This window comes from Schistocerca americana, chromosome 2 (genome assembly GCF_021461395.2).
Source record: "Schistocerca americana isolate TAMUIC-IGC-003095 chromosome 2, iqSchAmer2.1, whole genome shotgun sequence".
NCBI lineage: Eukaryota > Metazoa > Arthropoda > Insecta > Orthoptera > Acrididae > Schistocerca > Schistocerca americana.
In genome coordinates, this window is record NC_060120.1 from 1,014,396,129 (window position 1) to 1,014,414,861 (window position 18,733).

The 18,733-nt window shown below is 44.1% G+C and overlaps 1 protein-coding gene across 1 annotated transcript in view; it reads right to left on the bottom strand.

Annotated features, from left to right (window-relative positions):
• Positions 1-18,733, bottom strand: part of LOC124596364 (allergen Cr-PI-like) — a 127,058-nt gene that overhangs the window by 63,789 nt on the left and 44,536 nt on the right. The window contains exon 6 of the mRNA XM_047135471.1: positions 6,015-6,173. Within this exon, the coding sequence (XP_046991427.1) occupies positions 6,015-6,173 (159 nt within the window). The remainder of the gene's footprint in view (positions 1-6,014; positions 6,174-18,733) is intronic.

An 18,733-nucleotide genomic window follows, 5' to 3' on the forward strand; every position in this document is an offset into this window, starting at 1 on the left:
GTGTAGGAGTAATGGTGCAACGTCTTTGATAATATAACTGTTTATAACATAATAAGGAACGAGGAACTGTGGCGTAAGCCGAGCCCGCTGACATTAAAATACTAGCTTTTGAACTGCAAGCCTACATGGCTCAGAGACAAGCAAGAAGAGGCATGAGAAAGAGACTCAGCACGGCAGAACATCCACCTACAACTGCGTTCCGGAAGCAGTCGGGAGGTCAGCCTGGGGCAGGACCGAGAGGGGTTTTATGAGACCGCGACAGCCATATCCCAATCTCCACACCTTGGGTTGCATAGCAGCACGTCCCCAGTTGTGCTCCAGCGCGCTGGGGGACAACCATCAAGAGAAATGAAGAATCTAGCTAGGTTATAATAACAAGTACAGTAGTCATTATACTGCTGTAGCGTAGTGCTGTGTAATGTTGTATAGAAGTGTAGTCCAGAATTAAAAACTACAAAATTGGTGGTCCGACACTGCAGCATAATATAGTAGAGCAATTGCATGTGCCTCTTGAATTCCGGATGAACGTAGATCTGTGTGCGAAAGAATTTTTTTCTTTCTCTTAAAAATTATTACGATTTTTTGATGCAGACTATCCCCCTCCCCTTTAACCATAATGTTTAATTATACTAACACGTTTGAAATTAAACTGATAATCCAGAACTTTATTACCACGCCCTTGAGGTCCCATTCATTTTAGACGACGTATAACATTTCGTGTTCAGCGCCACGAAACGATAATCTCCTGGACACGACGGTCTCTGTGCGGAATTTTATCAAGTCCTGGAATACCTTGGCCCCAACATTAATTCAACTTGCTAATGGTCTGTGGCAGTTCGTATCTGTATCACTCAAAGAACTGTTCATTGTACCTTTACCCAAAAAAGGAAACAGGAAAAGGATACATGAAAGGCGGCCTGTCACCTTACGTAACTCAGCCTCTAAAATCAAAACACGGAATGTGAAACAGCGAATGCAACCGGTGTTACAAATAAATACTAGTAAAACACCAATATGGTGCGGTACTTGGACGCAGTGAAATATCAGCTGCCTGCGATCTACGGGATGTCACCTGTAGTCTGGTGGTCAATAAAGATCCCCGCGCGGTGCTATTTTTAAACTTTTTAAAGGCATATGACCGCTAAAACCATGAATGACTGATTAAGGTATTCACGAAGATCGGTTTTCGGCCGAAGTTTCGTCAGACTATTGCATGAATGGCCACCTGTCCGACAAAACTGTAATTAGGAGATATATCAGGTACCATCGCGGTACAACCCTTACTTGTACGCATAACCTAGTGAACACTTGGAATCAACATCGGAACGGATAAAGTGGCTAGCATTGCTTATGCTAACGACGTCTGCTCAGCAGTACGATCCATAGCAAATCTGACGGAAGTAGAGAACAGAGTCAGCGACTACAACACGGTCACCGGTACAAAACTAAACAAGAGACAGACGACGTTGCTCCATGTAGGATCAGGCACTGTTGATGGTACTCGACTCGACTGGCGTGCAGCAAGGGGAGAACATAGATATCTCGGAGTCTACTGGGCTGCAGTACCTGACGTGATGGCAAAAAAAAAGAAAATAATAATAATAATAATAATGGACAGACATGCTGCACAAGATTAGACCCACAACATGCACTCATTCTGACAGGGAACTAGATCTTCAGCAAAGAGTACTCACAGTCAGAATATCTATAGCCAGCAGAATGTACTATCTGGGCCAAATCCTACCAGTCTCAAAATATCTAGCAGACAGCATACAGAAGGCGTTCTATTGATATGTCCTCAGAGGCTACATTTTCAAAGTAAGCTTTGGAACGTTGACCTAACGAGGGGGTATTGGTCTCATCAGTGCCAGACACAAGTGTCGGGCGTTACTAATCAACCGTACACATACAATTATCACCAATGACATGCCGACTGTAATTAAGAACTTAACGCTAAACTGGAAGTCATGCAATATAATGCCACCAATTACTGAAGCTATGAGACCAATAACTTTTCACCATATTAAACTCTACTACTTCGAGTTCAGTTACATACGACGAGAAAACACCCATCCACTGTATACCGATGCGAATATCTACAGTGTTTTCATGACAGATGGTGGAGAATACAAAGTCATTCAAAAATACTCGCAAGCGAAATGGAATACCATCTGGCGAAATACCACAGCTCTCTAATGACATCACGCGTCCTGTCTACACGGTATCTAATCATCAACGACAAAGTTCCAACCAATGAGAAACTCCACAACATCCACCTGAGCCCGATATCCGCCTGTACGATATGCGGTCACGTGGACAGCCTAAGTCACAGGCTCACCTGTGGTACACCTGGACTGATCACTTGCGAAGTAGACTGGCGATACCACCACAGGAAGCAAAATGCCGCCATTTGGACTTTAATTCACATCGCTGCTTATATTATCAACCATCGTCAAACAACACTTGCAGAATACTGTTCATATCAGGAATACGAACATGGACAGATAAGAGGACAAAGGGATTACGTTGATACCTATGGTAACATACTGAAAATTGTGGTCTACGTATGAACCAATTTATTTACGTCACTACTTAGCACAAAACAACGTATCATCAGTAATATGGAAAAACCAAGAAAACTTACAGAACTATCCTTTCTTAATATCGTTATTATTTCTTAGTTTTTTTACTGTATTTGGCAAGGAGTCAATATTAGTTTCTACAAGAAGACATTTTAAATCATCAGACGATTACTTTCATCTACCTGAAGACAGATCTCAGTTGCCATACTAACTTGGCACTATTCTTTTTAGTTACGGAAAAGGTTAAAGAAAATACAAGAAGACAGAAAATTTCTGTTTCACAACTATCCAGAAGAAGGCTACTTTGTGAACAATAGCAGGGTATTTGTTGAAATTTTATAGCTCCTGTCTCTACAATTACAAATAACATCTTATATCTATATGCAAGACTAAAATAACTTTCAACAATAATATTTTCAAGATTTGGCATTTAATCAGCCAGTTGAGGATTAGTGCACTGGCGTCAGGAAAATTATAAATTGCAAAAGACTGTTTCATAAGATCCATGTGTTGCCATCTGTATTCAAGTGATTAATTTATCCTGTGATGGAAATGGAACAGTTACTACAAAGAAAGGAATTCTTTACTTAAAGTACTGTTTGAACATAAAAATTGGATAAAGTGCAAATCTAATTTTGGTGAATCCTGTACTTAATTCTTATAAACTGTTAACTGTATTTGCATTAAGTGCATATTTGTGTTCACATGTAAAGAAACGTTTCATATAAAGTAAACTTAACGTGCAGTTTGCACATTCAACTATTGGATACAGTACAAAAATATTTCCTTTGTGAATGTAGAACCTTTTCAGTTAAAATGTTAATTGTGTTTGCATTCAGTGCTTATTTTTGTATGCATGCATTAAGATGTTAATATGTAATAAAAACATCTGGTTGCAGAACATGTACACCCCTTCATGACGATCATGTTTCCCGACGTTAGTGGCATTTTTCAACAAGGTAATGCACCTTGTCGCAAGACCAGGAGTGTGTTGGAAAGTTTCGAGGAATGCAGAGGCGAGTCCCAGTTGATGTTGTGTCCCCCCAACTCCCCATGTCTGATGGACCCTGTCGAATACGTCTGGGATGTGACTGGACGCGGCGTCAGAGCTCCCCTTCCCGGAATTTACGGGAATTAGGTGACTTGTGTGTGCAGATGTGGTGCCATCACCCTCCAGCGACCTACCAAAGCCTCATTGGTTCCACGCCACGACGCGGTGCCGCTGTGTTATCCGTGCAAAAGGTGGACATATGGGCCACTGGGTAGTCGGTCTTAGTGTTCTGGAGGATCAATGTATGTTGAAACATTGTTACATTCGTGCCAATTTGTGTGCAACATTTGGTCTGTTGTTGTGTCTGGATAACAGACCAACAGACAACAGCAAATAAATAAATCGTCGCTAGGCAATGAAAACCTTGTAACTCTATCTGACAATGAAATCCACGTAACTCCATTACCAAATGTAGACAATTATGCCACATAGCCTGTTGGAACCTTCCTTCTTTGAGTTGCACGGTGTCGCCACCTAGCGGCAATAATGAAAAACTCACATCTCTGGCGATGTGTAGTTTGTGCTGTAAACCTCGCATCTCCGGTAATCGCCATTGTTAGTGTGCAGAGTGAACACATGCTCCGAGATTAAAACTTTTTTGATGTGATAGTAACCTTTTTGACTGACAGACCCAACACTGCTTTACTGATACAGGTACGCGTTAGTATTTCCAGGTATTAAGTATTGTATTTTAATATACAGAATTAATAACGGCCGGCCGGTGTGGCCGTGCGGTTAAAGGCGCTTCAGTCTGGAACCGCGTGACCGCTGCGGTCGCAGGTTCGAATCCTGCCTCGGGCATGGATGTGTGTGATGTCCTTAGGTTTAATTAGTTCTAAGTTCTAGGCGACTGATGACCTCAGAGGTTAAGTCGCATAGTGCTCAGAGCCATTTGAACCATTTGAACCAATTAATAACGACCTCGTTTAATACAATGTTGATTTACAAGTTTTTCATCGCGTGTAAAGCAGACTGCACTCGGTACATACGAGGTTTTAATTTTACAACTTAAAAGAATCCTATACATTCTACAGTAACTACTTTGTTTTCAGCTTTGGGTAAAAAGAGTAAACTCACTCTTCACCTAGTGAAACAAGCCGACAACGGGTCATATCGTATAAAATCACCGGAAGAAGATTCTAGTCAGGTTCCTCCTTGTCCTGCAACAAAAGAATGAGTAGACCTGCAAAATGAAGGTAAACCGTAGTTTATGTTGTTATAACTTCAAGTAAGATCCTTGTTTGAAAGTTGAGGTGATTAAATTATTTAGATATATTGATGACATTATTGTTTGCACTACAGATAATATGTAAAAAGAGTCCAATACAGAGGCGAATTCCACTTCTGAGTTTGAAAGTCTTTTCGAACACAGCAGCAAGGATGATATCTCCAGCGGCAGTAGTGATGTGTATGATCCAGATAAAAACAAAAATGACCATAGCAGTAACAACAACACGGAAAGAGGATGATGACGAAGTTGATGTGGGAGTAAAAAGTACTAAGCAACGCCGTAAAAGGAAAAGCAATCAATCACTTCAAACTTTGGAGAAAGAAAAACGTATGAGGGGACAGGATTATTTAGGAATGCAAAAAGATGAGTTTGGGAAAAAGAGACCAACAATGAAGGAGAAGTAGGAGGGAAATGAAACCACGATGTACTTGTAAACATTCTTCCTTAAATCGGAACAGGAATTGCAAGGATATTACAGAAGAGCAGAGACAGCTAATATTTAATCATTTCTGGCAGGATATGTCTTGAGGTGAAAAAAAACTTTTTGTTAGAAGCCGTGTCTACCATGTTCCAGTGCCTAATAAAGTCTTATGACCGGATCCATATTGTGTAGCAGAAACCACTACACTTGACTAATCAGGTCCCCATGTGATTTCTATAATTAGATTTTTGTTTCTCCTGTAAAATTTGACCAATATGAGTTACGAGGGTTTCATTGCCTAGCGACGAAATAGTGTTGTAGTATGTCATTATTTAGTCTCTGCGTTATGTGAGGGCCTGTGATACTTATAGCTCCTTTCGTTTATAACTGTAAAAGTAGGGGCAGAGGATGAATTTTGTCATCATGTGTGTCATCGTTAGTTGAAGCACTGTCGATACGTTTGAGATTTACCCGAGTACATTGGCGCAGAGTCGAATCATCAAGAAGCGCGCGTTTCGTACTCTCCAACCCTTCCTGGGCTCAGGGATTCTGAGCAATTATCTCAGCGTTGTACACAGTCTCTTTAGCATGTCTTAAGGGCGCCGGTTGCGGACGTTCGTATAGTAGAAGTGCTGGCGAAACACGATCAGTCGTGAAGCAACACAGAAGGTCACATGGAAGTGCGATTATTGCGTACAGGGCAAGCTGTACCGGGCAGTTGGGACTCACTTTCAGGAAGAGCGCGGTGGCGGCGGCGTCGCGCACGCGCCGCTCCCACGAAATGACGTCATCCACGGAGACGACGTCAGCATGGCTGGGCCGCAGGCCTTCCGGACGTGCTGCCGCCTCCCGGCCGCTCAGCAGACGCAGCTGCGGGTCGTAGCCCTCCTGCAACAGACGAAGGGGGTAGCAGCCAGTCCTCCACCTACTGTGTGCAAAATACTTTATAGTTGCAGACAAACATTGCTTCACATTTACTAAGCGGTTTCCAGAAATATTCGACAAACTTACACGAGGATACGACGATTTGTAGAAACAAAGAATACTGTTAACACTCAAATCACGAAGTTTTACTTATTATAAATAGTGTATCCTGGAATACTCGAGTGAAATACAAGTACTGCGACACAGATTATTGCCCGGCCCTGCTTTTATTGCAACAATAACACATAAATAATGATACATCGAAAACGTCAGTAATCGGTTGTATACAAAAATTGTAATTTCCATTACCCGTCTTAGGCACTTAGTGGCCTTCTTCTACAGCATTATTTGCGAATGTCAACACTATTGCATTATTTGTGAGTTCCAACAATAAGATGCTTGCAGCATATTGCTGTGGTCATGTAGTTCACAGCTCCAGTACAAAATGCGATGGTTATAACCTTCTGAGGAAGTGCACTGAAATCGATTAAGAAAACTGAATTTCCTTTATGCAGCTGTTTGCTGATTATTTCGATGTACAAAACTGAAGTTGCTGAAGATGGATAAAATATTACAATAAACTGATGACAATTGACCCCACTGAAAGTGGCCACCAAAAACGTCGACGACTTTAGGTGTTTCTAATAAAATAATTATTGTGTGGTACAGAGAGAGTCTTCAACTATGACAAGTAGAATATATTATTTAAAATCTTGACTTACTCACAAAAAATAAACAGACACAAAATAATCTACGTTTAAAGCTGTGACTGAAGGGAAGAAATCTGAAAAATCAACAGAGAAGTGAGGTAAGACATGCACATACTTACCATTAAGTACAAGCGAAAACAAATGAAAAAGCTACAAAAGCTGGTGCGATGCGTAGTGAAATCATAAATACAAAATCTGGGGACACACACACACACACACACACACACACACACACACACATACACACAACAGTGGAAGTGTAATATACTCTGAAGTGCAGCCGGCCGGTGTGGCCGAGCGGTTCTAGGCGCTACAGTCTGGAACCCCCGACCGCTACGGTCGCAGGTTCGAATCCTGCCTCGGGCATGGATGTGTCTGATGTCCTTAGGTTAGTTAGGTTTAAGTAGATCTAAGTTTTAGGGGACTGATGACCACAGATGACAAGTCCCATAGTGCTCAGAACCATTTGAACCATTCTTGTACTGAAGTGCCAAAGACACTGGTATAGGCATGCGTATTCAAATACAGAGATATGTAAACAGGCAGAATACGGCGCTGCGGTCGGAAACGCCTATATAAGACAACAAGTGTCTGGCGCCGTTGTTAGATCGGTTACTGCTGCTACAATTCCAGATTAACAAGATTCAAGTGAGTTTGAACGTGGTGCTATTGTCGGCGCAGGAGCGATGGGACACAGCATCTCCGGAGTAGCGATGGAGATTTTTCAGTACGACCATTTCACGAATGTACGGAGAATATCAGGAATCCGGTACATTATCAAATCTGCGACATCGCTGCTGCCGGAAAAATATCTTGCAAGAACGGAAGCAACGACAACTGAAGAGAAGCGTTCAATGTGTCAGAATTGTTACATTCCGCAAATTGCTGCACATTTCAATGCTGGGCCATCAACAAGTGTCAGCGTGCGAACCATTCGACGAAGTATCATCGATATGGGTTTTCAGGGCCAAAGGCTTACTCGTGTTCCCTTGATGACTGCACGACACAAAGCTTTACGCCTCGACTGGGCCCGTCAACACAGACAATGGACTGTTGATGACTGGAAACATGTTGCTTGGTTGGAGCAGACTCGTTTCGAATTGTATCGGGCGGGTGGACTTGTATGGAGACAACCTCATGAATCGAACGACCCCGCACATTAGCAGGAGACTGTACAAGCTGGTGGAGGCTCCGTAACGGTGTAGAGGGTGTGCTGTTTGAGTGATACGGGACTTCTGATACTTCTAGATACGACTCTGACTGGTGTCACGTACGTAAGCATCCTCTCTGTTCACCTGCATCCATTAGTGTCCATAGTCCATTCCGACGACCTTGGGCAATTACAGCAGGACAATGCGACACCCTATACGTCCAGAATTGCGACATAGTGGCTTCAGGGAGACTCTTCTGAGCTTAAACACTTCCGCTGGCCACCAAACTCCCCGAACATGAACAGTATTGAGCATATATGGGATGTCTTGCAACGTGCTGTTCAGAAGAGATCTCCACACCCTAGTAGTCGTACGGATTTATGGACAACCCTTCAGGATTCATGGTGTCAATTCCCTCCATTACTACTTCAGATATTAGTCGAGTCCATGCCACGTCGTTTTGCGACACTTCTGCGTGCTCGTGGGGACCCTACGCGATATTAGGCAGGTGTACCGGTTTCTTTGCCTCTTCAGTATTTACCATCGCAGAGTGAAGGGGCAGACAACGTGAAGCTATAGAGGTAGGTGAAATGCTTGTTAATGGAAAGTGAGAGCCCAACCCGCCAGGGCGCAAGATGATAAGGTCGTTACCGAAGGTTTCTCGAAGCAAATGACGTACGATACGCCCCATATGCATGAAATGTTCGAATGTGTGTGAAATCTTATGGGACTTAACTGCTAAGGTCATCAGTCCCTAAGCTTACACACTACTTAAATTATCCTAAGGACAAACACACACACCCTTGCCCGAGGGAGGACTTGAACCTCTGCCGGGACCAGCCGCACAGTCCATGACTGCAGCGCCTGAGACCGCTCGGCTAATCCCGCGCGGCCTATGCATGAAAATAGTGGTGTGGACACAGTAGCGGTCTTGCAAACTTGGAATCATGTGTTGCACAAGGAGGTCCTCATAGCATGCAGATGTCACTATACATCTAACATGAACACGAAGCGTAATCTCCTCGAAGAAAATCGGACCCAGAATGACGGATCTTGTGAAACCACATCACACAGTCACATAAGCTGAGCGCAGCGATGTTTCTGCACGACATGCTGCGGAGTAGAGCCTCGTGTCAACAGTTCTGTGCATTCATTTGACTGTCCAGAGTGAAATGTGCCTCGCCGTCCGAAGGGTATTCACCGACCACATTTTCATGCTTGCCGGAAAACTCAGTGAAAATCCAAGGCATTGTAGCCTATCTTGGCAGGCAAACACCACTTGAGCGGTCGACACCGCGGTTATCTAAAACTCAGGCGCTAGAGTAGCCAGGAGGCTAAGCGTCTGTCGAGGTTTCTGACAGTTACATTTGTAATGTGATTTGAATGGATGGCACCGAGGATGTTGCTGAACTGAGAGATCGTAAAGGGACGCTTTGTCGTTTTATTCACCCCCACCCCCTCCGCCACCCCCTGGAAAAACACCATCGGAGGGGCGCGAGACAAGAAAGGAGGGATAAAAAAGAATATGAACCCGTTGCTGCTTCTCATCACGTTCTGATTTCGTCGGATGGTTTTTATGTCTCTACTGTCTCCAAGCTATACATCAGAGCAAAAATTACGGTCGCCCTACTCCAAAGGGTCAGATCTCGTTGTTGGGGTTTCAGCTCCTCTAATGTGGTTTTAAACGGCTAAGAGATGACAGCAGTGTCGAAAATTGTGAAGAACATTGCCATGTTGCTCATCGCACTGAGAACTGTCCTTGTCGACCGCGAAATGTGTGGGAATCAGCGCCACAAGCCGCCCCCTGTGACGTTTTTGCGTCGATTAAAAATTGGTTCAAATGGCTCTGAGCACTATGGGACTTAACATCTGAGGTCATCAGTCCCCTAGACTTAGAACTACTTAAACCTAACTAACCTAAGGACATCACACACACCATGCCCGAGGCAGGATTCGAACCTGCGACCGTAGCAGCAGCGCGGTTCCGGCCTGAAGCGCTTAGAACTGCTCGGCCACAGCGGCCGCCTTTCGCGTTCATTCTGTCTGAAATGTTTTCCTCGGCCACTCACAAAAAAGCGCGTGATTTCAATGATGATTGCAGCCTTTCTGATCCTTATCGCTCCAGCGTCAGGCGAAATGTGGGTAAGAGGGGGATGTGACGGTTTCTCATAGTGCAACATGTTCATGGATGGGCTGGACAGATTTGTGGTGATCCCAGAATGAGATTTTCACTCTGCAGCGGAGTGTGCGCTGATATGAAACTTCCTGGCAGATTAAAACTGTGTGCCCGACCGAGACTCGAACTCGGGACCTTTGCCTTTCGCGGGCAAGTGCTCTACCAACTGAGCTACCGAAGCACGACTCACGCCCGGTACTCACAGCTTTACTTCTGCCAGTATCTCGTCTCCTACCTTCCAAACTTTACAGAAGCTCTCCTGCGAACCTTTCAGAACTAGCACTCCTGAAAGAAAGGATATTGCGGAGACATGGCTTAGCCACAGGCTGGGGGATGTTTCCAGAATGATATTTTCACTCTGCAGCGGAGTGTGCGCTGATATGAAACTTCCTGGCAGATTAAAACTGTGTGCCCGACCGAGACTCGAACTCTGGACCTTTGCCTTTCCCGAGCAAGTGCTCTACCAAGTGAGCTACCGAAGCACGACTCACGCCCGGTACTCACAGCTTTACTTCTGCCAGTACCTCGTCTCCTACCTTCCAAACTTTACAGAAGCTCTCCTGCCCGCGAAAGGCAAAGGTCCCGAGTTCGAGTCTCGGTCGGGCACACAGTTTTAATCTGCCAGGAAGTTTCATATCAGCGCACACTCCGCTGCAGAGTGAAAATATCATTCTGGAAACATCCCCCAGGCTGTGGCTAAGCCATGTCTCCGCAATATCCTTTCTTTCAGGAGTGCTAGTTCTGAAAGGTTCGCAGGAGAGCTTCTGTAAAGTTTGGAAGGTAGGAGACGAGGTACCGGCAGAAGTAAAGCTGTGAGTACCGGCCGTGAGTCGTGCTTCGGTAGCTCAGTTGGTAGAGCACTTGCCTGCGAAAGGCAAAGGTCCCGAGTTCGAGTCTCGGTCGGGCACACAGTTTTAATCTGCCAGGAAGTTTCAGATTTGTGGTGATGTTTAGTGCCCATCATTAACCCACTATAGAGCTCATGTGAACTTCTGACCTGATGCCTTTTTCTTGCATGTGTAGACACCTTGTTGATTGAAGTATGGCCGAACCTGATAGTGACCACTGTGCGCCACGCTTTTTCACTATTACAGAGGAAGGTTATAGGTATCCTTGATTCGAATTTCAGACTTATGCGACTGAATAGGAGAGAGTTATGGTGTTCCGTAAATGTGAGCCTTTAATTTTGTTACCCACAGCAGACGTGGTGTACCTCCTACATGACAGCAACCTGCAACCATGCATAACACTCGTGTCCCGGGGGTGGCCACGAATCAGGCGTCGCCCACCGTGACAGGAACACGCGCCTGCGTGCCGAATACGGATCCGTGCTCGTTCTTCGTGTTGCTGACTATTCCGGACAAGGACATCGACAACGATTATTTGCCCCGTTATCTCTTGCAGCCGCCGTGAGAGGTGCGAAGTCCACCGCCGGCACAGATCGGCGCCGCGACAGCGGGCACTGTTTTCCTGCAACACGTGAAGTGCTCGCCAACAGCTCGTCCTGTATCCGTGCATCGTGACAGTATTTAAGCCGGCTCTCAACCACGAATCGACAGTTCGGTGTCAGCTAGTGAATCAGTTATTCCGTCGATCCCTCTGCGCCAGGCGCCGGCAGCATCTGCAGCCCACAAATCAGAAGCTCACTAAGGAATCATCGTCGGAATAGTCGCCTTGCAGTTGTTATCTTCTAATCTGCACGTAACTAAGGCTAGCGATCCTACTTCTTCAGAATTTTGCCTTATGCCACCTAAGTACTGATTGTGTGATTAACTTCCGAACATCCCAAGTGGTATTTGTTCCAGCCTAACCACAAGCGCCGGCACGAAGATGAAGAACGCAAGAGCTATGTATTGCGAATACATAGAAAGAAGGATCCTTTATTGTATGATTATATGATAGCGGAACAAACACTGGTAGCAGTTACTTCTGTAAAATATCTGGGAGTATGCGTGCGGAACGATTTGAAGTGGAATGATCATATAAAATTAATTGTTGGTAAGGCGGGTACCAGGTTGAGATTCATTGGGAGAGTGCTTAGAAAATGTAGTCCATCAACAAAGGAGGTGGCTTACAAAACACTCGTTCGACCTATACTTGAGTATTGCTCATCAGTGTGGGATCCGTACCAGATCGGTCTGACGGAGGAGATAGAGAAGATCCAAAGAAGTGCGGCGCGTTTCGTCACAGGGTTATTTGGTAACCGTGATAGCGTTACGGAGATGTTTAATAAACTCAAGTGGCAGACTCTGCAAGAGAGGCGCTCTGCATCGCGGTGTAGCTTGCTCGCCAGGTTTCGAGAGGGTGCGTTTCTGGATGAGGTATCGAATATATTGCTTCCCCCTACTTATACCTCCCGAGGAGATCACGAATGTAAAATTAGAGAGATTAGAGCGCGCACGGAGGCTTTCAGACAGTCGTTCTTCCCGCGAACCATACGCGACTGGAACAGGAAAGGGAGGTAATGACAGTGGCACGTTAAGTGCCCTCCGCCACACACCGTTGGGTGGCTTGCGGAGTATCAATGTAGATGTAGATGTAGATGTAGCAGAGAAGGCTGTGAGACGACGTCAGCCAGCAGTACGATGACTAGGACCGTACCACGATAGGAGCGACCTCTATACGAAGAGAATAAAAGCGCCGCTCCTGCCAGCCTCGGTCAGACGACAGTAGACCGCCACTAGCAGACTCGTAGAGTAGAAGACGCGGACACTAGTAGAGCCGTCATCCTAACTGTTATACTGAGACTTGTGCATCGCATTAATCATTTGCATGGACATTGTATTTAGCAGAGGACACAGATTGTATGCACGTTGCCCATCGCTTCCGACACGTTCTTGTAAACCGAAGATAAGTATTGTCAAGCTCCTTTATTGTCATAAAAACTACTAATGTGATTTGCTTGAATTGTTGTGTGGCTATCCGAGAAAGCAGCATCCTTTTGGCACCCTATAAGGGACGAGTTGCTAGGAACCCACAGTAGTCTGTACGGAATTTCCACAAGCTTGTTATTGGCGGATCTAGACTTGAATCTTTTGTTATTCGTTTTGACTTTCAGCCACTGAATGATTATTTCCGTTCCTAGTATACAACTCAAAACTCTGCAGTGAGACTTCACTTCTTTAATGGTTCAATAAAACCATTCCACATTATTTACCTGGGCAGTATTCTCATTGCGCCTCCACGTATATGCCGGCCGAAGTGGCCGTGCGGTTAAAGGCGCTGCAGTCTGGAACCGCAAGACCGCTACGGTCGCAGGTTCGAATCCTGCCTCGGGCATGGATGTTTGTTATGTCCTTAGGTTAGTTAGGTTTAACTAGTTCTAAGTTCTAGGGGACTAATGACCTCAGCAGTTGAGTCCCATAGTGCTCAGAGCCTTTTGAACCATTTGAACCTCCACGTATAACTAGATTTCTACGAAGGGATGTGAAAGCCGAAGCACACTTTCATACCACACACTTTCATACCCCTTCTATCCCCACCCCCTTCCCAAATGAACCATGAACCATGGACCTTGCCGTTCGTGGGGAGGCTTGCGTGCCTCAGCGATACAGATAGCCGTACGGTAGGTGTAACCACAACGGAGGGGTATCTGTTGAGAGGCCAGACAAACGTGTGGTTGCTGAACACGGGCAGCAGCCTTCTCAGTAGTTGCAGGGGCAACAGTCTGGATGATTAACTGATCTGGCCTTGTAACAATAACCAAAACGGCCTTACTGTGCTGGTACTGCGAAAGGCTGAAAGCAAGCGGAAACTGCAGCCCTAATTTTTCCTGAGTGCATGCAGCTTTAATGTATGGTTAAATGATAATGGCGTCCTCTTGGGTAAAATATTCCGGAGGTAAAATTGTCCCCCATACGGATCTCCGGGCGGGGACGACTCAGGAGGACGTCGTTATTAGGAGAAATGAAACTGGCGTTCTACGGATCGGAGCGTGGAATGTCAGATACCTTAATTGGGCAGGTAGGTTAGAAAATATAAAAAGGGAAATGGATAGGCCAAAGTTAGGTATAGTGGGAATTTGTAAAGTTCGGTGGCAGGAGGAACAAGACTTCTGGTCAGGTGAATACAGGGTTATAAATACAAACTCAAATAGGGGTAATGCAAGAGTAGGTTTAATAATGAATAAAAAATAGGAATGCGCGTAAGCTAGTATAAACAGCATAGTGAACTCATTACTGTGGTCGAGATAGATACTAAGCCCACGCGTAACACAGTAGTGCAAGTTTATATACTACCTCCGCAGATGACGAAGAGATTGATGAAATATATGATGAGATAAAATAAATTATTCAGATAGTGAAGGGAAACAAAAATTTAATAGTCATGGGTGACTGGAATTCTACAGTAGGAACAGGAAGAGAAGGAAACGTAGTAGGTGAATATGGAATGGGGCAATGAATGAAAGAGGAAGCAGACTCGTAGAATTTTGTACAGAGCATAACTTAATGATAACTAACACTTGATTCAAGAACCATGAAAGAAGACTGTATATACGGAAGAGGCCTGGAGATACTGGAAGGTTTAAGCTAGATTACATAATGGTAAGACAGAGATTTAGGAACCACGTTTTAAATTGTAAGACATTTTCAGGTGCAGATGTGGAATCTGACCACAATCTATTGGTTATGAACTGTAGATTAAAACTGAAGAAACTGCAAAACCGTGGGTACTTAGTGAGATGGGACCTGGATAAGCTGAGAGAACCGGAGGTTGTAGAGAGTTTTAGGCAGAGCATTGATGAACGATTGACAAGAATGGGTCAAAGAAACACAGTAGAAGAAGAATGGGTAGCTTTGACAGATGAAGTAGTGACGGCACCAGAGGAGCAAGTTGGTAAAAAGACGAGAGCTGGTAAAAATCCTTGGGTAATAGAAGAGATATTGAATTTAATTGATGAATGGAGAAAATACAAACATGCAGTAAATGAACCAGGCAAAAAGGAATACAAAACGTCTCAAAAATGAGATCGACAAGAAGTGGAAAATGGCTAATCAGGGATGGATGGAGGACAAATGTAAGGATGTAGAGCCATATATCGCTAGGGGTAAGATAGATACTACCTACAGGAAAATTAAAGAGACCTTTGGAGGAAAGAGGACCACTTGTATGACTATCAAGAGCTCAGATGGAAACTCACTTCTAAGCAACGAAGGGAAAGCAGAAAGGTGGAAGGAGTATATAGAGGGTCTATACAAGGGCGATGTACTTGAGGACAATTTTATGAAAATGGAAGAGTATTTAGATGAAGATGAAATGGGAGATATGATACTGCGTGAAGAGTTTGACAGAGCACTGAAAGACCTGAGTCGAAACAAGGCCCCCGGAGTAGACAATATTCCATTGGAACTACTGACGGCCGTGGGAGAGCCAGTCCTGACAAAACTCTATCATCTGGTGAGCAAGATGTATGAAACAGGCGAAATACCCTCAGATTTCAAGAAGAATATAATAATTCCAATCCCAAAGAAAGCAGGTGTTGACAGATGTGAAAATTACCGAACTATCAGTTTAATAAGTCACGTCTGCAAATACTAACACGAATTCTTTATAGACGAATGGAAAAACTAGTAGAAGCCGACCTCGGGGAAGATCAGTTTGGATTCCGTAGAAATGTTGGAGCACGTGAGGCAATACTGACCCTACGACTTATCTTAGAAGAAAGATTAAGGAAAGGCAAACCTACGTTTCTAGCATTTGTAGACTTAGAGAAAGCTTTTGACAATGTTGACTGGAACACTCCACTTCAAATTCTGAAGGTGGCAGCGGTAAGATACAGGGAGCGAAAGGCTATTTACAATTTGTACAGAAACCAAATGGTAGTTATAAGTGTCGAGGGGCATGAAAGGGGAGCAGTGGTGGGAACGGAGTGAGACAGGGTCGTAGCCTATCCCCGATGTTATTCAATCTGTATATTGAGCAAGCAGTAAAGGAAACAACGGCAGAGAAAAAGAGATTGGAATCAATGGAAATGTGGATACGGAGAAGAATGACGATAACAAGCTGAGTAAATAGAAAAAGTAATGAACAGGTCTTAAGAGAAGTGAATGAGAACACAACGTTGCTGAATTATGTAGGGAAAAGAAAATAAAAAATTATAGGGCACGTAAAGAGACACAACCAGTTCCTAAAGAATGTATTTGAAGGAAAAGTTTTAGGGACAAAACAAAGGGGCAGGCTAAGAGCAACGTATTTTAATAACATCAAAGAAGATATGGGGATAAAATCGTATGAAAAATTGAAGAGGATGACAGTGGAGAGAGGGCTGTGGCTAAATCGATAAGGCAGTGTCTTTAGTTGATGATGATGATGATGATGATATTGTAATTCTCTCAGAGACAACAAAATACCTGGAAGAGAAGTTGAACGGAATTGACAGTGTCTTGAAAGAAGGATATAAGATGAACTTCAACAAAAGCAAAATGAGGATAATGTAATGTAGTCGAATAAAATCGAATGATGCTTAGGGAATTAGATTAGGAAATGATACACTTAAAATAGTATTTGAGTTTTGCTATTTGAGGAACAAAATAACTAATGATGGTAGAAGTAGAGAGGATATAAAATGTTGACTGGCAATGGCAAGGAAAGCGTTTCTGAAGAAGAGAAATTTGTTAACATCGAGTATAAATTTTAGTGTCAGGAAGTCGTTTCTGAAAACATTTGTATGGAGTGTAGTCATATATGGAAGCGAAACGTGGATGATAAATAGTTTGGATAAGAAGAGACTAGAAGCTTCAGAAATGTGGTGGTACAGAAGAATCCTGAAGATTAGATGGGTGGATCACATAAATAATGAGGAGGCATTGACTAGAATTCGGGAGAAGGGAAATTTGTTGCACAACTTGACTAGAAGCAGGGATCGGTTGGTAGGACATGTTCTGAGGCATCAAGGGATCACCAATTTAGTATTGGCGGCAGCGCGGAGGGTAAAAATCGTAGAGGGAGACCAAGAGATGAATACACCAAACAGTTTCAGAAAGGTATAGGTTGCAGTAGGTACTGGGAGATGAAGAAGCTTGCACAGGATAGAGTAGCATGGAGAGCTGCATCAAACCAGTCTCCGGACTGAAGACCACAACAACAACACCCCTTCTACAAAACATGCGTGGCAGTCCACGTCGTAATAACGGCATTATGTACCCCATGTCGTTGCCCGTCCATGCACTTCTTCATCTGTAGAGAAAAGTAAGAGGACTTTAATGCCAAGTCTGGATTCCCGATAAATCACTGAAGTTGTTAATTGTGTACAGAAGTTTGCGGCCGGCCACAGTCGGTGAGCAGGGTTACAGGTACTCAGCAGAGCCTCTTCGTTTGCTTATGCAGCTGCTTCGATTGTCGCTGGTGTCGGGGTGGATCTCTGTAGGATGCCTGCAATTCAGTGTAAATTATGAGACAAGAGTCTGTGAGGAAGCAGGAAATGAGATGTTACGGAATGAAATAGCATAACAGTGGTGTTTGAATAGTAGGCACGGCCAGAATACCGTATGTGGTCATTATTTGGGTTTCTTTTTAATGTGAATTGGTAGGGACGTAGGTTCCTGTATCCAGCTCAGCTGATGCTTTGGAACCTGTACGCAACAAGCCTTTTTTCAGGCCACTAAAATTTATGTTATTACAGAAACTGGAGCAGCAGTATACGACAGAATAAAATAATGGAAATCAATATGTCAAAGAAACCAGTACGAAGTTTGAGTGAAGCGTTCCTCTAGTGACAATACGTCTGTCCACACCTTCTTTTACACCGGCGAGTCAGCCTCTCGTGACATGTAGTTATCAATTCTGCCTTACATACGTGTGTCCCGATACTGCTGCTCAGATAGCGTACATGAAAAGTGACAGAACGACAGACAGGACCTACCTCGTTTTGGTGCTCTTGCGACCACACCATGAATGAGGTTCCCCTATTTTTTTGTTCATCAACGCGAGCTGTCAAGTGGATCTCGCTCCCTAATAACAAATTTCGAGAACTGTGGTAGTAAAACGATCTTAAACAACAGCAATGAAAGACGTATGCTACGTCTTGTTAATGCTATTTGGTTTCGAAGTAATTGGTGCTGTCAGTGAATGCAATACCACTACAACCATTTTCCAGGAAAACACTCCAAAGGGAACTGTATAAAATGAACATTACTCACAGTCGCACTTATACCTGCGTGCCATCAATGCACCAAACAGCATCGAAATTTGCCATTAGCCGCCTGAAGGCGTGTAGTGTAAGCGGATGGGACGCGATTTTGTCTCTTATGTTAATGATTCAGTCTAATGAACTATTTAACCCGCAGCGTGTGAGCGTCAGACGGATGGTGGTTTTGTAACATTTTGCGGGTTTCTTACCATGACTTAGACTCGCTCAATCGCGTTTACTGAACAAGAGTCAGGACGACTAGTCAACATTATCGATTAGTCAGCGTTGCCCTTCTTTCGACATCTTCACGCTGCTTGCGATGTGGTCGCTTTGTTTTCCAACGATGATAACGGCCATGT